Source organism: Folsomia candida, unplaced genomic scaffold (genome assembly GCF_002217175.1).
Source record: "Folsomia candida strain VU population unplaced genomic scaffold, ASM221717v1 Fcan01_Sc037, whole genome shotgun sequence".
Taxonomy (NCBI): Eukaryota; Metazoa; Arthropoda; class Collembola; order Entomobryomorpha; family Isotomidae; genus Folsomia; species Folsomia candida.
This window is the reverse complement of record NW_019091229.1, coordinates 122,096-144,849: the sequence shown is the minus strand read 5'-3', so window position 1 is coordinate 144,849 and position 22,754 is coordinate 122,096. Positions and strand designations below refer to the sequence as shown.

The 22,754-nt window shown below is 37.1% G+C and overlaps 3 protein-coding genes across 3 annotated transcripts; 1 reads left to right on the top strand and 2 right to left on the bottom strand.

The window, feature by feature from the left end:
• Positions 1-6,968: 6,968 nt before the first annotated feature.
• On the top strand, positions 6,969-16,494 carry LOC118439520. The gene is made up of 4 exons (XM_035860904.1): positions 6,969-7,290; positions 8,218-9,417; positions 11,970-13,542; positions 15,082-16,494. The coding sequence occupies exons 1-4, from the start codon at positions 7,055-7,057 to the stop codon at positions 15,880-15,882; spliced, it is 3,810 nt and encodes a 1,269-aa protein (XP_035716797.1). The 5' UTR covers positions 6,969-7,054; the 3' UTR covers positions 15,883-16,494.
• Positions 16,495-17,492: 998 nt separating this feature from the next.
• LOC110861096 lies at positions 17,493-18,709 on the bottom strand. Its single transcript, XM_022110208.2, has 2 exons — positions 18,585-18,709; positions 17,493-18,106 (listed from the first exon to the last, which is right to left on the bottom strand). Exon 2 carries the CDS (start codon positions 18,094-18,096, stop codon positions 17,632-17,634), a length of 465 nt encoding a protein of 154 aa, XP_021965900.1. The 5' UTR covers positions 18,097-18,106; positions 18,585-18,709; the 3' UTR covers positions 17,493-17,631.
• A 2,205-nt stretch (positions 18,710-20,914) lies between these two features.
• Positions 20,915-22,469, bottom strand: LOC110861106 (caltractin). Its single transcript, XM_022110217.2, has 2 exons — positions 22,313-22,469; positions 20,915-21,679 (listed from the first exon to the last, which is right to left on the bottom strand). Exon 2 carries the CDS (start codon positions 21,667-21,669, stop codon positions 21,214-21,216), a length of 456 nt encoding a protein of 151 aa, XP_021965909.1. The 5' UTR covers positions 21,670-21,679; positions 22,313-22,469; the 3' UTR covers positions 20,915-21,213.
• Between the last annotated feature and the right edge of the window lie 285 nt (positions 22,470-22,754).

The window sequence follows — 22,754 nt, the reverse complement described above, 5'->3', positions numbered from 1 at the left end:
GATTCTACAGATCTCAACTGGATCATGAAGCACTTGAAGCTAAGATTGCAAGGATGTTCTCAAGCCGAAAAAAAACAACTGCTTACCTTAGTTCCACCGTCTTGGAGTATTAAGAAGACTCAAGATTTCTTCAATATTGGGAAACGCTTGGTCCAGGGAAGCCGCAAACGTCGTAAAGAAACCGACACAATCCTTCCTCCAATAAAACCAAAATCTGGATACAAAATTACCCAAGAAACCAAATCCAATATTCAAGATTTCTATTATCAAGATGATGTGTCAAGAGCCTGCCCAGGACAAAAGGATTTTCTGTCCATCAAGAACAAGGAAACAGGAAGACGAGAACACAAGCAGAAACGATATCTTCTAGGCAATCTCAGGGAGCTCTACCAAAATTTCAAGATTCAGTACCCGGATTCGAAAGTTGGGAAATCGTCATTCATGATGCTGCGGCCACGAGAATGCATCTCGCTAACCAGCAAGGGATACCACAACGTTTGCGTGTGCATTTACCATGAAAATGTGAAGGTGCTGTTCCATGCCATCAAGATTTCATCCATCAAGCCTTCAATTTCACAATTAGTCTGTGAAAGTGGATGCAAGGATTGCTACTACAGACGATGTACAAAGTGTAAAGGATCTACAACAAATTTCAAAATAGCTTTAAGAGAAAACGAAGTCATCAGGAACAACACGTCAATTTCATACCGAAGATGGCTGACGACAGACGGAACTCAATACGTGACTGAGGAAAAAGAAACCGAAGACTTCTTGGACTTTGCAACTTCGGAAGTGGAGAAGCTGTTGAAACATCACTACATCAGCAAAGCTCAGCATGAATTTCTTGTGGATCTTCGAAAGAATCTCAAGCCTGGTGAGCTCTTCATTTGGGGAGACTTTTCCGAAAACTACTCACCTGTAATCCAGAATGCTGTCCAGTCCGAATACTTCTCCCACAAACAGATCACTATTCACCCCTTCACAATCTACTGGGCCGTGAACGAAGTTGTATACAACATGAGCATATCTATTATCAGTGATTGCACCACTCATGACACAAATTCCTTCTACGCATTCCAGACTAAGCTCATACCAAGACTTGTTCGAGAGTTTGCTGCTGCCCAAATCAGAATTACCAAAATTCACTACGTTCCAGATGGATCTGCAGCTCAATACAAGAATCGCAAGAATTTCTGCAACTTATACCACCATCAGAACGACTTTGGAATTATAGCCGTATGGCACTATGGAGCAACTGCTCATATGAAGGGACCTCAAGATGCTCAAGGAGGAATTGCCAAACGTCGAGCAAGAATTGCATCTCTTCAAGGTATCAAAATTACAACCGCAGAAGAATTCTTCCTCTGGTGCAGTTCAAATATTGAGGGAATTGAATATATATTCGTCTCGGATTCCGAAGTTCAGAAGATTATTGAAGAAAAAGATTTGACAACCCGGTACGAGACCATCACAACCATTCCTGGAACTCAACAAGCTCACCGTGTTGAAATTTTGAAATTGGATCGGGAAAAATTCACCTTTATGAAGTTTCTCGGGACACCACGGTGATGGCAACTAAAATAATGGAATCCGAAGTTGCTCAACCTCTGGTCATCATCGATGAATGTGCCGTCAGCGATTGGATTGCATGTGTCTACGAAAACCAGTGGTACGTGGCCATCATCGATGAAGTGGACCTTGCTGACCAAGAAGTAAAGGTGACTTTCTGGAAACAAAACACCTCAAAATTAAAACTTGGAACCTCTTATATTTCTGAAAACGCGTCCTGTTACATCAAAATTGGACAAATTCTCAAGAAGATCTTCCCATCAAGAGCATCAAGACGTGGAAGGACAATCAACATCTCACTGGAGGAGCAGGAAGAAGTAGACAGACTCTTTAGACAATTTCAGCGATGAATAAGGAAGTGGTGGCGAAGATGGACTTCGAATGGTGGTGTTGGTGACTGTTTCCCAAAGATATTTTTTAATAAAGTTATTTATTAAATCATATCATTAAATAGTTTTATAAACCTGTTGTAAAATAGGTTTATAAACCTATTTAATTCATTCAATTTTACGAAAATAAAATCTCTTGGTAATTTAGTCATGATCGCATATCGCAAATTAATTCATCAACTTGGCTTTCAATGACTTGTTTTTAATTGGTAAGAATGTTAGTTTAATTATCGCGCGATAATTAAATTAACATCACCTAAGGCGCAAAGGACCAGGGTCCGAGATTGCTGCTATCTCGCTGATGACTGGATTTTCCAGCAGGAATTATTTATAATCAAATAATTCTTGGACTAAGCATAGTCGAAACCCAAAATTACTGCATATTGTCTACTAAACATTATAATACGAATTTTTTGTAATCGCCGAAATTCATGATTTTTGGCATTTAGAAATTCAGATAAATTTTTAATTTGGAGCGATTTGGATAAACAAAACTTGCTAATCTGAAAAATTGATAAGTGCCGTCATAAGCTCTATAGCGTCAATTTTCGAGTGGATATCACCATTATAAAATCAAAAAAGCTTAAGTTTTAAATTTGGGGCGATTTGGATAAACCAAACTTGCTTATCTGAAAAATTGATAAGTGCCGTGATAAGCCCTGTAGCGTCAATTTTCGAGTGGATATCACCATTATAAAATCGAAAAAGCTTAAGTTTTAAATTTGGGTCGATTTGGATAAACCAAACTTGCTTATCTGACAAATTGATAAGTGCCGTGATAAGCTCTGTAGCGTCAATTTTCGAGTGGATATCACCATTATAAAATCAAAAAAGCTTAAGTTTTAAATTTGGGGCGATTTGGATAAACCAAACTTGCTTATCTGAAAAATTGATAAGTCCAGTAATAAGCCCTGTAGCGTCAATTTCCGAGTGGATATCACCATTATAAATTCGAAAAAGCTCAAGTTTTAAATTTGGGGTGATTAGGTAATTAAAATATCACAAACTTAATTAAGTTGGGTGGTTGAAATCCATATCTCATTAGTGGCCAGAGTTTGTTACGGCTCTTGCAAAATAAGTCCCTCCCTCAGAAACTTTGACCCCAAATTTCTCGTGGTACCATCGATTCCCTTCGGGCAACAAAAGCTGAAAATGTAGCTCTTCCCAAGGAGAAAAATCTGGCATCGGGTTGTCCGAAGTAAATGGGTGGTACCATGCGTTTTTTAAGGATTTCTGTGTACGTAAAAAAACCGCCAATTTTCGAATTTTGAAACTCTTGATGCATTAAAATGTTCGTATTTCAAGGGGAAGTCAAATTGCAAATGCAAGTATAGGTCTAACTCTTATTCTACACGATGTACATTGACTTTCTCATTTTTCCGAACTTTGTTCCTTTATTTTTATAGGGGGTGTGGTTGCACAGAATTCAAAAAATGTTGTGGTACATTTGTCCTTGTACCCACAATTGCATTTACAATTAATTTTATTTGATTCAATGAAATCGATGCGAAAAGCTATGGAACGTATCCGTCATTTTATCTCTATACATACGTATGTTGTAAGTAGAATGACCCATTTACGTACATGTCAGTAGTTGTTTATTACAACTTGCATAGTCGTCCAGTTTCAATGCATACATTTAAATATGTAAATATCCACTTATCCATAATTTTTTAAAAATTATACCCATACATACAAACGTAGTAATTACGCTCAAAAATATAATTATTAGTTTCAAAATCTATAAGTACTAGCGTATAAGCCCGTCTCCCGCCGTGCGCGAGTTGATTTTATTTTCAAAATTCCACAAACTAAATCTTTTGTAGATATTTATTAACTGAAACTATTTGATGCCAACGGAAGTGAAAGAAATTTGTCCGTTGCGCAAGCAGCATATCGGCAATCGTCGCTATGAATCGTCATATCGTCGATATGATAGTGGGCCGCGGCCGTGTAATGCTCATTAACTATGAGATGAGATTGGGCTGGGCTGAGGAGGGCCGGGCCGTGTACTACTTAACTACCCCCCGATAACCACCCCCCTCAGATAACCATCTTGCCTAAATAACCACCACCCCAGAAAACCTCCACCCCCAGAAAACCACCACCCCTAGATAACCACCACCCCCAGATAACCATAATCCCTAAATAACCACCAAATAACCCACAGAGAGTACCACACGTTCTGTAATTTAATTTAAAATTAATTTTGGACATATTTTGCAAAAAAACCTCACTAATGTTAGTAAGCTTTCCCGCCATAATGAAAATTGAAGCTTTAACGATCCTAGCTAGCCAATTTCTATTTATCGGGAATTATCAGGCCCATTTTGCTGCGATTCCATGTCAAAAACTTGGATTTTGGACATTGGCCCGGCGGCCCGTCTGGTCACCTAAAATCTTGTACGACCAATGCTCAGACGTTATGGGGTTTAGTCCCGTGGCTGGTCGCGGCTGAGGGCGACTCGCCCACCAAGACCACCAATGCTCATCCATAATGGGGTTTAGTCCCGTAGCTGGTCGCGGCTGAGGGCGACTCGCCCACCAAGACCACCAATGCTCATCCATAATGGGGTTTAGTCCCGTAGCTGGTCGCGGCTGAGGGCGACTCGCCCACCAAGACCACCAATGCTCATCCATAATGGGGTTTAGTCCCGTAGCTGGTCGCGGCTGAGGGCGACTCGCCCACCAAGACCACCAATGCTCATCCATAACGGGGTTTAGTCCCGTGGCTCGGCCCGGCCTGGGCGGCCCGCCTGGCCACCTGAAGTCTTATACCACCAATAATAGTGGAATTTGACACCTTGGCCCTAACACCATCAGATAACCTACCATAGATAACCACCCACCCTCAGATAACCACCACCGCTAGATAACCACCTACCCTTCGATAACCACCACCTCCAGATAACCACCATCCCTAGATAACCACCCACCCTCAGATAACCACGCACCCTCAGATAACCACCACCCCCAGATAACCACCTACCCTTCGATAACCACCCCCTCCAGATAACTACCATCCCCAAATACCCACCACCCCCAGCTAATTACCACCCCCACATAAATAAGCCCACAAAGAGTACCATACGTTCTGACATTTATTGTTTTAAACTTAATTTATTTTGAATTTTCGCGCCATTTGAAACTTGACTTTCTTTACTTTCACTTCCGTTACAAAACATTTACTTTCACTTCCGTTGTCAACAGACATTTCCAGCTTATAATGTAGATATGTATAACAAGAACGCCAGAAAAGGTGGGGGTTATTAATTTCAAATTAGCATTTATATATACCGCATAGATTAAATCAATGAATTTTCCACGTTACTTTTCTTTAGCAAAAGAAATCGAATTATGATTATAAATAAATAAAACAGGCCCATGGCCAGCTTTTATCAGTTCCTGTAATTTTGTTTGGGTGCGAGGTACGTATGTACATATGTATTACATATGTATGTATAAGATTTTAATAATGAAAGCATTTTCTGTGGAAGAAATTAAAAGTTTGCTATTCCATACGCAACATTTGGGTCAAGTCCAGCTAGAATGATTCATGTGTAATTATTGTTCATGTACAAAATTATATTATACTAGCCTATAAGCCCGTCTTTAAGACGGGCTACATTTCAAATTTTTACACGAACATTTCGCGTAAAAAGAATTTTTTTTACGTTGCTAAGGATTTTTTTTACGTTGCTAAGGAATTTTTTTACGTTGCTAAGGAATTTTTTTTATGTTGCTAAGGAAAGTTTTTTGCGTTCCTAAAAAAATTTTTTCATGTTGCTAAAAAAATTCTTTTACGTTGCTACAAAATTTTTTTCATTTTGCTAAGGAAATTTTTTACGTTGATTTTTTTACGTTGCTAAAGAAATTTTTTTATGTTGCTAAAAAAATTTTTTCATGCTGCTAAGGAAATTTTTTTACATTGCTAAGGAATTTTTTTTACCTTGGTAAGGAAGGAAATTTTTTTATGTTGCTAATGAAAGTTTTTTATGTTGCTAAAAAACATTTTTCATGTTGCTAAGGAAATTTTTTGACGTTGGACAGGAAAGTTTTTCACCCGTTGCATAATTATATTCACAATCATAATCATAATCATATGTATAATCATATTCATAATCATATTCATAATCATATTCATAACCATATCCATAATCATATTCATAATCATATCCATAATCATATTCATATTCATATTCATAATCATATCCAAAATCATATTCATAATCATATTCATAATCATATCCATAATCATATTCATAATCATATTCATAACCATATCCAAAATCATATTCATAATCATATTCATATTCATAATCGTATTCATAATCATATCCATAATCATATTCATAATCATATCCATAATCATATTCATAATCATATCCATAATCATATTTATAATCATATTCATAATCATATTCATAATCATATCCATAATCATATTCATAATCATGTTCATAATCATATTCATATTCATATTCATAATCATAATCATAGATCCAGTCCCTTCTCTGATTGGTGGAAAGGCGGCAGCCAATCAGAATGCAGGAATGTCACAGAAAATTTCACGGGACGGACTTTTCGAAATTATAATATAGATGTACATTTGTATGTATATGTATATATCTTACAAGACCACTAATCCGACGTAGAAGCAGCAACCAAACTTTTTACCTGCAAAACAAACAAGCAAAAATGTGTCATAAAAATGCAAATGAAAACGAGATGGGTTTTCACTTGGTTCGATGAACGTATCATCTTCGTAGGAGTAATAAGCCTTCAGAACTATGATAATCCTAAGCATAATTAATACATAATACTTATGTACATATGTATGTATACATATGTATACATATGTACATTCATACGTAAAACATGCACGTAAAACATACATGTATGCACATACTAGTATGTGACGATTACTGCTACGGACGTCTTAAATCTTAAATGTTTTACATAACGAAGCAGTCAGTTAACAAGTGAGTCATTGCTAAACAACATATGACTCAATCGAATCAAATACATACACGAATTATAACTAATATTCTTCCATCTCTATTTTATAGTTGTCTTTTTTTTACAATAAAAACGAAATGTCAGACCAAAGTGAAAAAACCTTACGCGATTTTGAAACAATATTTCAAGAATTATTTAACTGGCAGCTTGAACGGGACTTGATACTGAAACTCATTCCATACGTGATAAATATATATCAAAATAATTCCGACAAAATTGGAAGTCCTGAATATTTATGTGAACACACTGGGTTGAAAAATGTACCGCATAATCTGGACGAAGCATCCTTTCTGAAATACGTCGTTGAGCATGAGTGAGTTGCAATTTTTACTGTAGTTGTTAATTTTGGATAATCAGAGTTCCCGACATTGTATTTTTGTCAAATGCGTTATAATTATGTATCCAGACGGGGGGTTCGTATTTACGCAATATCTCTAAAATATCTACAAACACGCAAAAGTGCATATTTATTTGCTAAATATAAAAATAAAAATTTTCAGAAAATTTGTATTTTTGAATATATGTATTGCTCTGGATTTTTGTGGTCTACTTTCTTTGAGCTAAAGCGTTTGCCTCACATCTTTTAAACAAATATATTTGATTTACGTGTTTTCAACTAATAGCGGAACTATTTACAAATATACGCAAACCTAGAAATAATTACATATGTATGTACATACAAATTTGTAAAAAACTGAAATTGTTGTAATCTATAAAAGTTAGGCAACACAGTCAAGAGTGACAAGGCTTCGTTTGTCATTAAATGATTTTGAAAATAAATGCATATCCGTCTTCTGTAAAGGGCAGATAACGCTATCGTACTGGCTATGATCTTAACGACCAACACAAAATAGCCGTATCAATTGTACCTTGCCTGTGTATGCCATAAAAACTACTGAATGGCTGAATGGCATTTCTTGCACGAGTGCACGAAATGCGGGAAATATGTAAGCGACATCCAGCGGACAATTCTGTGGTTATCTAACTCACTACTAATGAATAGACCTGTGAAGCCACTATCCCATTGGTATTGGGTATAGTGTACTCAGGTTACAGTATGATAGAAAAGTCGCCAGTTGGGGGAGATTCTTTGCATTTCTTGAATTTATTGTCCAGTGTCGTGCAAGAAATGCCAAAATGAGAAAGCAATCAAACAATGAAAAAAATGAAGAGTTTTAAGTCTTAATATTTACTATGCAATAAAAATATTTACTTTATATTTTCATCCTCTGTCAAACAGATTCCAGCACCTTCAGACATTGTTGAAATGGATTCTAATAACGCCTGACCTACCCTTCGGAAGAGACATCCTCGAAATGATTTCCACAATGGAAAACTATTTCCTGTCTTCCTTAACTTGTCTTCATGGTCCAAAAAGTCAGACAAATTCGATCAGTGGAGCAACACGACAGCAGTTTCAGTTTAAATGCAAAACCCCTCATGGTTCCGAATTCTGGGTACGATGGTTTTATCCAACTTCGCCGAGCAACTTCGAATCGGAGCACGCCTTGCTAAAAAAGTACGAAGGAATTTGTTTCCACTACGTTACGGGGATGCAAAGAACTCAAGTACCAAATTTTATCGTAACGAATGACCAATTTGAAGGGAAAATTATCCTAACCATTTCTCACATTCCCGACTCACCCCTAGATTCTTGGATGAACGCGACGTTCCCACAGCGCAGAAATTTTGAAACCCCCAAGGAACAAATTCGGTCCCAAATACAAATGTCTCGTGGCGTTTTTAAAGGTCTCGAAGTTCTTTTAAGAGCAAAATTGTCAGACTTGGTCCTACTTCCGAAACAGACTATGATTCATGATGCGAAGTCTGGGCTTCCAAAAGTGCAATTCGATGCTTCCATAATTCATTTCGAAGGGGAGACTAAATCATGCTCCCAGTTTGACCAATTGTTTACTCAGGGTAACACCCCCACGAAGACAACGTTTTGTATCGGAATGATCATGCTCTACTCTTTATCCGCCACAACGGAAGAGGATTTTCATAAATTGGCTCATGAGTTTACCACGACCAAGAATGAGAATGACTTTAAGATGGAAATCATAGGAAAATATGCCCCAATAATTGCGGCTTCGAAGTCCCTCATGAATTTGGTGCACAGAGTGATCCACTCAACATACAGTTCCCATCAAATTATAAATCTCTTTGTGGATTGGACCGCATTAAGCAACGACTTTGCCCATGAGGAGGACGAGATTAATTTTTTTGGCATAGACGAACGCGTGAAATTGTTAGTTTACCCCGTTGGAAGAGGTGTCATTGAAGACTTATTCCTCGAATTGATTAAACTTCCCTTGACTTTGAGCAGTGTTGATAAACTGGTGGATAAACTATTCAACGAAGAGGGGATACTTCCTGACGTGGAATTAAAAAAATCCCTTGACAGTTTTGAAAGCATACTCTACTACGTGAAGGATACAAGGTTACCTATACACATGATATAATGTTATAAAATTATTCAACGCCGTGCATATATGAACTTGGTACATATGTACATAGTAGACTTGAACCAGCTGAAATTACTTATTATTTGGTAACATGCTGAGGTGTTAAGCGAAGTTACGGGTAAACGTTATTCCAAAATAAATGTACAAACCGAATGCCTTTTAAGGCTGCCTGTGACGCATGAACAAAAATAATTTCTTAAGAATGATGTTACGGGATCATTTTTGGACAGAATAGAAAATGGATCCGTAAATATGTGGGGAATGGGTTTCTCCACAGAATTACGGATCCGTTTTCCATTCTCTCCAAAAATGAGCCCTTAACATCATTTTTTTAGGAATTCATTGTCCCACGCACGGTTAAAGGACTCTCCATGCCAATTAAAGTTGCTGCTTTTGGCGCCTGTAGTTGCCTGTAGTTTGTTTTCCAAATCGCACCTCCTGTACACATATTTTGACATCAGCAGGGTTCCTACATTACATATGTATGTATATATGTGAAGTATACGTGATGTATATTTTCCATGATAGTTTTTGTATGCATTGTATGCTATATATTAATTATCTACAATTTCAATCAACTAGATTTTACAGCTCAACTTTGATTCGTCTATGTAGCTTGACGAAAATTCTTCACCGACAGAATCATCAAATAATCCGCAGTCATTATTTACGGTTTTTTTTTGAAATTTTAATATGTATGGGGTTTTGATGATTCTGCCGGTAAAAAGCTGTTGCGAACCAAAATTGAGCCTAAAACTAGACTAAACTTGCAGGCGATTAATCCTATTTGTGGAATTTTTAAACTTGCATAAATCGTCTATAAAAACTATAATGGAAAAATACAATACGGAAACCTTGGGTGTACATAAGGTAAATCCTTACTTGTTTAGCCCCAGCGTCCTGAGTAGAAATCTCTGTGTCGAGTTCTGCAGAAATCGACAAAAACCCGGGTGCTAATTAAACGGTCCAACGAAAATACAGTTTCATCCAACCAAAATTAATGATATCGCCAATAATGCAATGTGCAACGGGTTTAATTTTTCTTTCCAACGAAAATGTAAAAGCATCCACCCAAATTATAGGTGTTTTACACACATCCTATTAGCCCATTTTGCAATTACGAAATTGCGATTTCAATTACGAAACCTATCAGTACAGTTTGCTTAGCCCGAACCGGAATTGCTTGGTAAACCCATATTTATCACTACTTTTCTATAAAATTGTGTGCTACTATGCACTAATTCATGTACTGTCATCAATTATTCTTATAAACACAAATACTTCGTTTCAAATTCTAAAAAGATTTACTATCCCCTCCCCTTGACTATTTCCCATGACCAGAGGAGGTCGCCCCTATAAAAATTCCGAAATTCAACTCTCCCATATGCTAATCATAAGTAATTGTTCGCCTCCAGTCTAAATTTCAACTGATTATATAAACTCTTAGAAATCGGTATGGGTCACCCCGTAATGCCCCTCCGCCCAATTTTTGTTCATACTTATATATCGGCTCATCGTCGCCTTCCACAGGGGTCGAAATAGTCAACAATCTAGGTTTTTCGCCCATTTTGCAAAGTTTAACCGATATCACTTGGGTTTAAAAGCGTTTTATACTGACCCCTGTATGTCTGGCACCCCTCTTTTGTCATGTTGGGTTAGTCCCAAAAGTAATTATTAAATTATGTCAATTCTTCCAAAAGTGCCGTTGTGCAAGATTCCAGTTTTTATAGCAGAACTAGCCAATTTATTTGCAATTTTTTATGCAAGTTAGCATTTTTTGATGGGGAGAGTATCCTCGAACTATCTTATCTGCGTTTGGGTTTAAAATATTTTTTGATGCTCCGCAATCCCAGCTTATTTCTGGTGTTTACATTTTCAATAAACCCCATACCCTGCACTGGATAATGATATGGTGTTTATTTCCTTGTGCTGGCGAGAAGACTTTCCCTTTGGTATCGTCTTTCAAAAAACATTTCACAACAAAACTTTCAAATACAAAAGTTATCAACAAAAACCGAGGGAAAAAGTCATCGAGCACCCTCTACACAATATGGTAAAAATTTCAAGTCAGTCGGTCAACTTGTTCGTAAGTTATTGAAGGACGGACAGACAATTACATAAGCCCTGGTTCGGGCTAAACATTAAATTATTTCGTTGGAAATTTTAATGAAAAGCGTTGTAAAATAAATCAATTGGTTGCACAAGTCATGATTGGCGAAGTTATTAATTTTGGTTGGAATAATCCATATTTTCGTTGGATGGTATAAAATTAATCCCAAAAACCCTATGCATAGTGTATTATGCATATTTTTTAAAAAATAATCCTGCAGAAAATTTGTGTCGCTATTACTATGCAGAACCATATGTGCATAATTCTGCATAATTCTGCATAGGTTTCTTCAGAAATCTCTATGCATAAAGCTCTATGCATAAAGAAGAATATTGGGCCAATTTTCTGCAGGAAATTTGTTCAAATTTTTACTCGGAGTAGGATAAATGCATATTAATTTCATCATGTAATTTACAGACCCTGGCTAATTCGAGAACTAATATCAAACCTTGAGATCCACTTCTCTTCACAACTTTTTACCAAGTTATTCAAGTCTATTTCTACCCACTGGCTAAAACAAATTCAAAACTTCTCCTACCTCGGTGTGGGGGAGCATGGCTACCTATTTCAAAAAGAAGAGGATGCCACAGCCATGCCGGAATTTCGGTCAAGAATTATGTTGCTCTTGCCAAAACCTGGAGCGAGCATAAAAGTCGTGTCAAAAATGTTTTCCAAAATCAACCTCAATCTGTCAAGGGACCACTTTCTCCACTTTTACGACGGGATTGAGCAACGTACAATTTACTCCGAACAATTATATAACTACATATCGTCCTCTACTTACCTCCCTCGTGGCGTTGTGGACCTAATCCATTCCGGATATTACGTCCAATTCTGGCTAATTCAGTATCGCGCGGGAAGAACTAGTCTGCAAGATTACCTAGCTAATTCTAAACCCCTTGTTGTAAATTCCTTTGCATATGATATTATCGAAAGTTTATTTCACTGTGTCGAGTTTTACGGAGTGTTCAACATTCCTGTGCCAATGCCATCTCCGGAAAACATATTTTTCGTGGATTGGATATCCTCGGGTACTCAAGGTAGCGGCAAATTCAAATTACCAGTGGTTATAGGAGACCAATCTTTAATCACCCTTACCTCGGAGCAGCACACTTCAAACCTAACTCGTACCGAAAGGCCGACAATTGTTTACAAGTTGGGTTTACTAATTCTGCAACTATTATTCCCTGAAAATTGCAAAATCGGGGTTGAGGAATTACTTGGCAAAATTGAAAGCGTGTATCCCAATCACCACTATTTATCCTGCCTTCTGCGTGAGATGATGCTCCCAAATGGTAAAGAATCCATGAACCTGGAACATTTTCAGAATCTTGAGATAGCAAGTATTGGCTTGATGCCTGTTAAACGTCCCCCTTTCACCCTACGTGACGACATTGATACAATTACGCTCTTAAACCACGGGGATAATCAGAATATCGTCGGGGATGTGGTTGCCCTTTTATATGATGATATCATAGAGCTAACGCGTAGCTCAAATCCAACGCACGCCGATTGGCAAGAAAACTTAGACCGTATCCTAATAGAAGACAGGAGCAGTGGCTGTGGGCATTTTAAAGAACTTGAGTGCAATCGTGAAAAATTCGAGGAAATGTCCAATGTACTGCAAATGTTAAAAAACAAATCTCTCGCAAATGGATACCTTTGGATCAAAGAGATTTTTTTGTTTGGTGCATTCGACAACCCAAGGTTTCGAGAAAAATTGGCATCAACGATTAAATCAGTTTGGGTTAAGACGATACTCTCTGAGATTGAGTTAATTGGATGCGGATCATTCGGACTTGTGTTTCAGACCAGCGATGAAACCTGGAAGGACCGCAAATGTGCGACAAAATTAATTGTTCCCTCGAATGAAGACGAGGCTCAAAATGTGATACGAGAAGTGGAAAATGTGAGAGGTCTCTTCCATCCAAATGTTATTTGGATCAAAAACCATGCAACAGAAATTTTGTTAGCAGAGGCAGATTTTAAGGTACCGTCAAACCTCTATTTATAGCACTATTCTAATTATAGCCGGTCTCCAAACATAGCCGGGTCTAGAGACCAAGATTTCAAAATTTTAGCCGGGTCTCTAATTATGGCCTGTTTCGTCCGCTGTATCCCCGCTCATAGCCCATTCAAGAAAAATGTTGCACATTATGCTCATCAACGAACAAGTTGAACTACTAATTTTTACCTATTAATTTCAAGTTAATAATGGATATAATCATGACAGAAAATTAAAAAAAACTGACAAACCTCGTTTAAAGATGTAGATTCAAAGCGAATGGATTACTAATGGCATATCCTGCAAAATAAGAAAACTCAAATTGAGTCAGCATGATCTGGTAACGTCCAAAATTTTGGGACGAACAAAATTTAGCCGGGTCTCCAATTATATCCGGTATCTAATTGTAGCCGGGTCCGTGACTCACAGTTTTGGATTTTAGCCCCGGCTATAAATAGAGTATTTACGGTATTAAAATCATAACTGACAACAAAACATTTTCCACTGAACCCAAATAAATTATGGACCATGGACCACAAACAAATTCGTCTATCGATGGACCATTTTTAAGATGGTCCTGGGTTTTTCGAGTATTTGGGGTTTGATTGGGGGCAGCAATACCCAAGGGAGATGGTTTCGATTTTAATAAAATGCGCAATCTATTATATTAACAGCGCATTCAGGGTATGCTACCCCGGGTTTTTGGGGTATTGCGGTATTGCGGGTTTTGGTGGGCTTTGGGGTAGCAAATTTGAGCAATACCCACGGGTAGTCGGGGTGGTCGGGGTAGTTGGGGTTTTCAAATTTTACAAATATGATAACAGGGCATTACTAGCAATTCAACAAATTAATTACTTATTAAAATATAATTAATAAGCAGTTTTGTTGCGAAATTACTGAAAAACTGATTTTTTCATTAATTTCATTAGTACATGGGGTACTGACTCAGTTTGCCCCCAAAACCCCGACTACCCGCAAAACCCAGGTAAAACCCCGGGGTATGAGTTTTCAATAGCAAAACCCCGGGGTTTTCTTTACACTGAGCGCATTTCTCAAGCGGGCAACGGGTCGGGTACCCGTTACCCGCATACCCGCACGATTTGTGCGGGTAGTTCAGTTTTTATTCAATTTTGGCCAAAAATTGGCTCACAAGCAAAGTTAGTAGCTCAGCAGGCCGTACATTTACATAAGTATGATTTTATTATTTATGTATCCACTTCAAAATTTGCTATTTCCCAGCACCAAGCGTTTATACTGAATTTGGAGAAATTATTGTTTCTGAAGCATAATTTGCCTGCTCTAAATTAGTTTTTAGCTTAATTCTCTGAACGTGTAGCGGGTGACGGGTATCCGCACGGGTACGGGTAGTTGTGCTGGGTCTGGTAACGGGTAGCATCGTTTCACCCCTTAACGAATACCAGAAACTATGTACATAAATTGATAATACAATTTAAATTCCAATGAATAAATATTTACTAGAATGCTACTATACAAATCTAATTGAATATGCAATTTGATTAACAGGTTCTCCTGAAAGGTGAACTTGACATCCCCAACGACAAGACCGAAAGCGAAGTATCTTCATCCGGAGACCCGGCTACGATGCGAATTGAAAAGCTAATTCTTCGCTCCCGCCAAGCGCCGGTTCCATGTTGTCTGATAAAAATGAATTTAGGTGGTCCCACCTTGCGACAATTTCTTGCTGAGACATTTAATCTACGGAAAAATCCGGAAAACAAAATCGGTCGGTATCAGTTAGCAATTTGCCGCGACCTCATCCGAGGAATGCAATATCTACAGTCCAAAAAAATTCTGCACTGTGACTTGAAACCTGACAACATTTTACTTGCTACTTTTGGAATCCCAATAAATCAATTTGAAGAAAATTTCGATGACAAATTTATGCTACCTGTGCAATTTGCGGATTTTGGCTTGTCCTTCACATTGGATGGAAATACCCACGAATTTAGTAAAATACGAAGAGGAAATTTGCGATATCAAGCTCCTGAAGCTGAAACGACCTTTAGCTCTGAGATTTACTCGATAGGTTTAATTATTTTTGAAGTTTTGGTTCCATGCGTGGGTGCAGGATTGCGTAATCTCACTGAAAAATTGGTTTCAAATTCTACGCTAAAATTTAACGCTGATGAGATTCCTGTGCAAGAATTCATATTGGGACTAAGATCATTTCTTCAGAAGGACGTGAAGAACAGGATGTCAGTTCAAGACTTTCAAATGTTTGATGTAGACTGGGTTCACCTTTATAATTTCTTTCTTAACAGGGTGCAAGAAATTCTGAAGGAAATTATAGGGTATAAGGAATAATTTGACTAATTTGAAATTGGTAAATATAAATATGTATAGATTTATAGCATTATTTATGGGTGCAATTTGATAAAAAGTGTAGTCGAATATTTACATACATATTTAGTTCCGTGTTCGTCATTTTTGGAAGATGACGTATTCCAAATCAGAGAAACTTCACGCGTGCTAGATGGAAGTGTGCAAAACAAGTACTTAATTATAATGTTCAATTAACTATTTTTTCAAACTTTTCAAACTTTAAACAACATACATATTTACATAAGCTTTAAATGATTCATTGATGTGTATTCCATTGTTCTTATGCGGTAAGAAAGTGTAGTTTTCAGTCCATACAAAAGTGTGGCTTCCCTGTTTTGAATTTCGGAGAAGTGTTATACCTACATCATTACATACATATTTAGATCTTTAGTCTTACTACTAAACTTTGTAATTTACGTATTATTTACGAATAAATAAATTGTCTATTGTGTAGATAAATAGATGGATATATTTACATAGATAAGCGATTCCACTAACGTATTCATGAAAGGGAATATGCAAATCAAGGATTCTTATCGAATTTTAACTTTTTAGCCCGAGTCAGGGCTTATGTATCCGTCATGTCCGTCTGTCTGTCTGTCTGTCTGTCTGTCTGTCTGTCTGTCTGTCTGTCTGTCCGTCTGTCTGTCTGGTTTGCGATAACTGCCGTTAAACTAATCCGATCGACTTGAGATTTTGCACAAATGTAGTATGGGTCAAATGAGGAGTTAAGTTCGAAGATGGGCGAAATCGGTCAAGTGGTTGACCGGTGGGGGTCATATAGGTGAGTGGGGTATTATGCATCAAAATTTCAAAATTGCCGGAGAAAGGTGAAATTTGGCGCAGAGGTTGATAATGGTAATACGAAGTAGAATTCCAAAAATTTTCATTTGGAGGGACCCTAGGGGGTGACCCATACCGATTTTTAAAACTTATCAAATCGAGCTGAAATTTGCTACATAGGTAGTTAATGACTTCCAATGGAAGAATATGAATTGAAATTCGAGACATTTTCACCTGGACAAACCCTATGGGGTGACCCATACCAATTTTTCAAATTCGTCAAATCGAGCTGAAATTTGGGACATAGGTTTTTAGTAGCCCCTAATGGAACAATATGAAGTAAAATAAGAAAATTTTTCACCTGGAGGGCCTTATTGGGCGACCCAATAACGTGACCAGGGAGAAAAATATGTGTGCACCAACAACTGTATACGAACCTAGTTATCCGCGTGGCTGGAATTTACATATTTTGCGTCTAATATTACTAGGATAATATCCTGAGAGTTTTAGGAAAAACAATACACCCGTTTCAAAGTTATGGTCACAGTCGATACTGATGACCAAGGGAAAAAAATTTAGCGATAGCCCAGTACATTTAGTAATAGTGGATAAATTTTGGTGTATGGGTTACTAAAGGCTCTTAATTGAAGAATTCGAACTTCTAAAAATTTTAATTTGAAAATGTATTTACGCCTGACTCGGGCTATATCAAGTCTGCACTGTAGGTTTTTGTTTCATAACTTTCATTCGTTGCTGCATGTAGGCGATGTGAAAATTTAATAAATCATAAAGGCAATCTTTGCTGTAAGTACTTAAATTACATATTCCATGAATTTTAATCAGATCCGTCTATACCCAAATTATAAAATTTAAGACAGCAGTTACATAAATATCCATATCTTTATCAGCTTTTGATACTGGTTGTCATTCATATAGTAGGGAAATTACTTAATTCTTTGTCTTTTTCGTATTTTTGCCAATCCACTCCACAGCTTCGGCAATGCTGACTTGTCCATCCCGATTTGTGTCAGCCTCCTTAAAGAACTTGCTGTAGTCCACTTTTGGGAAGGCCGGATCATGAATCAGCATCATTTGGACGATCGACTTGAATTCGGACTCATCGATGTATCCATCCTTATTTTCGTCGAGGGCGGTGACATTGTGTCGCATCATTTCTTTCGGGTCGTCAATTACTGCCAAACATGCGACGGCAAGATCCAAGGGAAGTTTTCGGTTGTGATAGTCACGCAAATATTTGTTGTATGCTGCTTTCTGCTCGTCAGTGCAGGTGTAACTCATATTCGCAAAGAAGACGTTCAGATCAGTGACGTCAATCTTGTCATCGTTAAAAGTCGGCATTTTCTTGAAAGCTGCTTCCACCTCGAAATGATCGTATCTTCGGTTGTGAGCCATCTCGAACAATCTGGGGTCAAATTAAATCATCAATTTGTTATCCTTATAAAGTTAAAATAAAGGATATGTTTTTTTTCGGAATTAATAACTGTCAAATTTAACGGGTGTATCCGGAAAATAGATCTTTATGGCAGATTTGGTAAATGATTTGCAAAAAATGCTAAATACCACGTTGTCGTGAGTACCCCCAAACATTTTGGGTACAGAATATTGCAATAAAATCAGATATGCTGTTCACAATTAATGTACACTCATTAGAAAGTTCTTAAACTCTAAATCATTTACTACAAATCTAAGAATTGGTTCAAATAATGGTTTACTGCTACCAATTCCGGTAATAAATTTCCACCAAAACAGTATCAGTTCGAGTACGAAGTATGTATGTGGCGCTAGCAGATTTTTAACAGTGTACACAGCTATTTTTAATTGACATTTAGATGCATAATGGCATACAAAAATTGTTTGTCGAATATTGGTGATTTACATACCTTGTGAATACCGTACTTCGTGTGTCCCTGTTGTACAACGCACAAAAATCTCTCAACCTGAAAACTTTGAATTGGAAACTAAAAAGATCCAGGTAAATACACCCTTCTTTTCGCTGCACGTTACCAAGATTAAATGACAACAGGCAATAGAATTCTGGTGGGTTAAATACGACAAAAAGAAGGAAAATGAGCATCATTTAGTTAAGTGGGTTGGAGGAAAATGCGATAAATTATCTATCTGCAAAGATCCGTGTCAAGTCTTCTGCAAAAAAATCTTCACGTTTCAAAAATGCTTTATGACTTGACACCGTGCTTGCCGTGAAGAAAAGTGCAAGAAATTGTTGTTTTGCAGGCATAATTCCTTGCAAGAAATGTGCGAAATTAGCGCGATGTAGGGGAGGGGGCAATCTCTATAATTACGTGTACATCTATAGTGCAAGCCGCTAGATGGCGCAAATTTCCTGAATTTCGTGCACCTTGCATTTCTTGCAGTGCAGTGCAATAAATCGGATCACGTCACAATCACTTTGACCCGATGCATTGTAAATACCTAACTGCAATAAAAATGATCCCATTAGTGGACAATTACTTAATTGGATAAACACTCAGGAAACAGATAGAAATGAGGTAGGTCATTGAACACGCTTGTACGTAGTTGCAGAAGTGACGTCAAATGTTATGACTAGTAGAAATCATACCATAATTTAGCTTACTGTTAAAAATCTGGTAGAGTCCGGAGTCACACGTACATACGTGCTGATATTGATTGGGTAATAACTTCCTACCGGATAGGTCTGAGTTTGTTTCTGGGTGATAAATTTTTCATCACCAGAACATTATTAAACAGTTATGTTCGTCATTAACATGCCGGAACGGTCATACATAAATGTACTACAATTGGTAAGTTTCCTAAGAGTTTAAATAAGTGCAATGCGTACGTACTATAAATTTCCAATAATGCTGTATTGTTTTCCCTTGTATTAGTATTTAAACAAACCTGTCTTTTCTAGGAAACATAAATAAATACATAGCTCCTTAGTCATTACTCAAACGCTTTGAGATCGAGTTCAAGTCAATGACGCAAACTGAACATAAGTGCGATAAATTAGTATGACCTACATATGTATGTACATAGGTAAGTAGTTGCTTATAAGATCTTGGTTAGCCGTTGTACATAGCCGTTATATGTAGTTTAGATGGAAATATTAATTTGCAAACCTATGTATATGCAAATATCTACATACATAGTTACATATTTTTGAAATCATACCTGTTGAAATAAGAAACCTTTCTCAGCGATACTTTGAATAAAGACTAGTTTACTGCATCCAAATTCACTCGTATAAATAGTTCAATGTTATGCTTAATTAAGACATTTTTAATTACTAAAGAACTAATCACTAACAAGGGAACATACCGAGGTGTCCAACGAGTTAAGGGTCGACACCTATACCAAAATGACCACAATACATGACTTATTAAACAAACTGAAGGAATTTCCGTGTAAAAATCACTTTTCGTCAAGTTGTGACGATATTTGTGACGAGCGCATGACCATCGGGTTGCCAGCGGGAGAGGTCAGCCGCTGAACGATCAGATCGAACACAGAGAAGCGTCGTCGTCTTCACGTCGTCTTCAGAGATTTCAAATTCTTTCAAATTTTGAAAACATCTTTAAATTTTGGAAAAATTTTGAAATTTCTTCAAGATTGCAAAAATTTCTTCAAAATTGCAAAATGTTCTAAAAATTTTGAAATTTTCTCAAAATTTCAAAATTTTCTCAAAATTTTCTCAAATTTTTTTCAAAATTTCAAGATGTTTTCAAAATTTGAAAGAATTTGAAATCTCTGAAGAAACGACGTGAAGACGACGACGCTTCTCTGTGTTCGATCTGATCGTTCAGCGGCCGACCTCTCCCTCTCTGGAACCCAATGGTCATGCGCTCGTCACAAATATCGTCACAACTTGACGAAAAGTGATTTTTACACGGAAATTCCTTCAGTTTGTTTAATAAGTCATGTACTGTGGTCATTTTGGTATAGGTGTCGACCCTTAACTCGTTGGACACCTCGGTATGTTCCCTTGTAAGTGGCAGTGATAAATGGGAACGGATCCCAGTCGTCAAATGCCATAATCATGCATCAGAGTTTCACACAGGATGTCATTGAACCTACTTAAATTTTTGTATTGCTTAAAAATAATCATGCATATTTTTATTGTTACCCACAACTAATAATTTGCTCGAACTATAACATGCAATTTTCAAACTTTGTCCGTATCTACAAATTCACCTGAAAAGGGGACACAATACATAAGTCAAAAAAACAATTGTGCAGATTTTTATTGAAGTTTTATTATACTACTTTCTTAATAAGTATTATGTACAAAAACTGCTGGTTAACACAAGGGTACTCAAAATTAAACGTTTGGACAGACCAGGTAACTAATATACTTGAATAAAAAAGTAAATTGCATAATTCATGAATTTTAATCACTATCCTTGCCCAAATTATAAGCATTAAGTCAGCAGTTAAATATGAAATACATATGTACGCATATCTTTATTAGCTTTGCATGCTGGTTGTCTTAAAAACTCCAGATCAGTGTCTGGAAAATACATATGCAACGGTTTATTTTTTCGTGTTTTTGCCAATCCATTCCACCGCTTCTTCAATCGTAACTTGCCCATCCCCATCGGTGTCAGCCTCTTCAAAGAACTTGGCATAATCCACTTTTGGGAAGGTCGGATCATGAACCAATAACAATTGGACGATACACTTGAACTCGGCTTCATCTATGATTCCATCCTTATTTTGATCGAGGGCAGTAACATTGTGACGCATCATTTCTTTCGGGTCGTCAATTACTGCCAAACATGCGACGGCAAGATCCAAAGGAAGTTTTCTGTTGTGATAGTCACGCAAATATTTGTTGTATGCGGCTCTCTGTTCATCAGTGCAGGTGTAGTTCATATTGGCAAAGAAGACGTTCAGATCGGTGACGTCAATCGTGTCATCGTTAAAAGTCGGCATTTTCTTGAAAACTGCTTCCACCTCGTAATGATCGTATCGCCGGTTGTGAGCCATCTCGAATAATCTGGTTAAAATGAGCAATTCATTAGTTAAATTTAAAATAAAGACAGGATTTTTATGATTAAAAACCAATCGGCGTTCTGTAAAAATTACTGTAAGTGTTACTAGAAAGTGGTCAACAGGAGAGCCTATGTAGTTCGTTTTAAATACTACAAACCTGTAATAATGTTAAATTCTAATAATCTGCGTACATATTGATGTATCTCAACTGACGTGCCGGATGAAATTCAAGTTTCTTCATAAGTCAAATATTGTGAAATTAAACTTCAAATTTTTAGTTGATTATGTCAAAAATTATTGACCAGTTGTCAAATTTGATTTTTCCATGTTACTTGTACGCCCTTATAAACCGGGTACTACTGCTAAATCATTACTAATTGGCAGTAATTGGAACACAGATTTGATTCTACCACTACTGTAAAACCTAATTTGTAACAGACATTACTGTTTAATAATGTTCTGGTAATGAAAAATTTACCACTCAATAATAAACTACTACCAATTCGGTAGGAACTTACTACCAAATTAATACCAACCCGGAGTAGGACTCCGCCAGATTTTTAACAGTGTAACTGTTTTTTACTGACATTTACATTATGGAGAACCGAAATCGTTTCATAGAATGCTTGTGATTTACCTTTTCAATATGTTCCTTGATTCGTGTGCCCCTTTTTTAAGTGTACAGCTCACAAAAATATGACAACCTGAAACCTTGAAATTGGAAGCTAGAAGGACCCTGGTTAGTGTATCCCTGTTGTTTCTGTTGCTTGTTTTACGACTAAATGACAACAGGAGAAGAGATTTCTGGTGGGTTAAGTACCAAGTAAACCAGGAAAACAAGCGTTATTTATGTGAATTGCATGCAGGAGGAAAATATACTACTTAAATTGCACATATGTACATACCTACTGGGCCCAGGCAAGCTGAAAGTAGCTCTTTACTTCAAAACCGCTGGATATAATAAAAATCTAATAAGTGCATTGGATTCGTCGTGCGATTTTCTATAAGAAACATAATTTCACTTTTAACTACTTGCAACGCATATTGGTAGGGAAAATCGTGAAAGGACGCAGGAGACA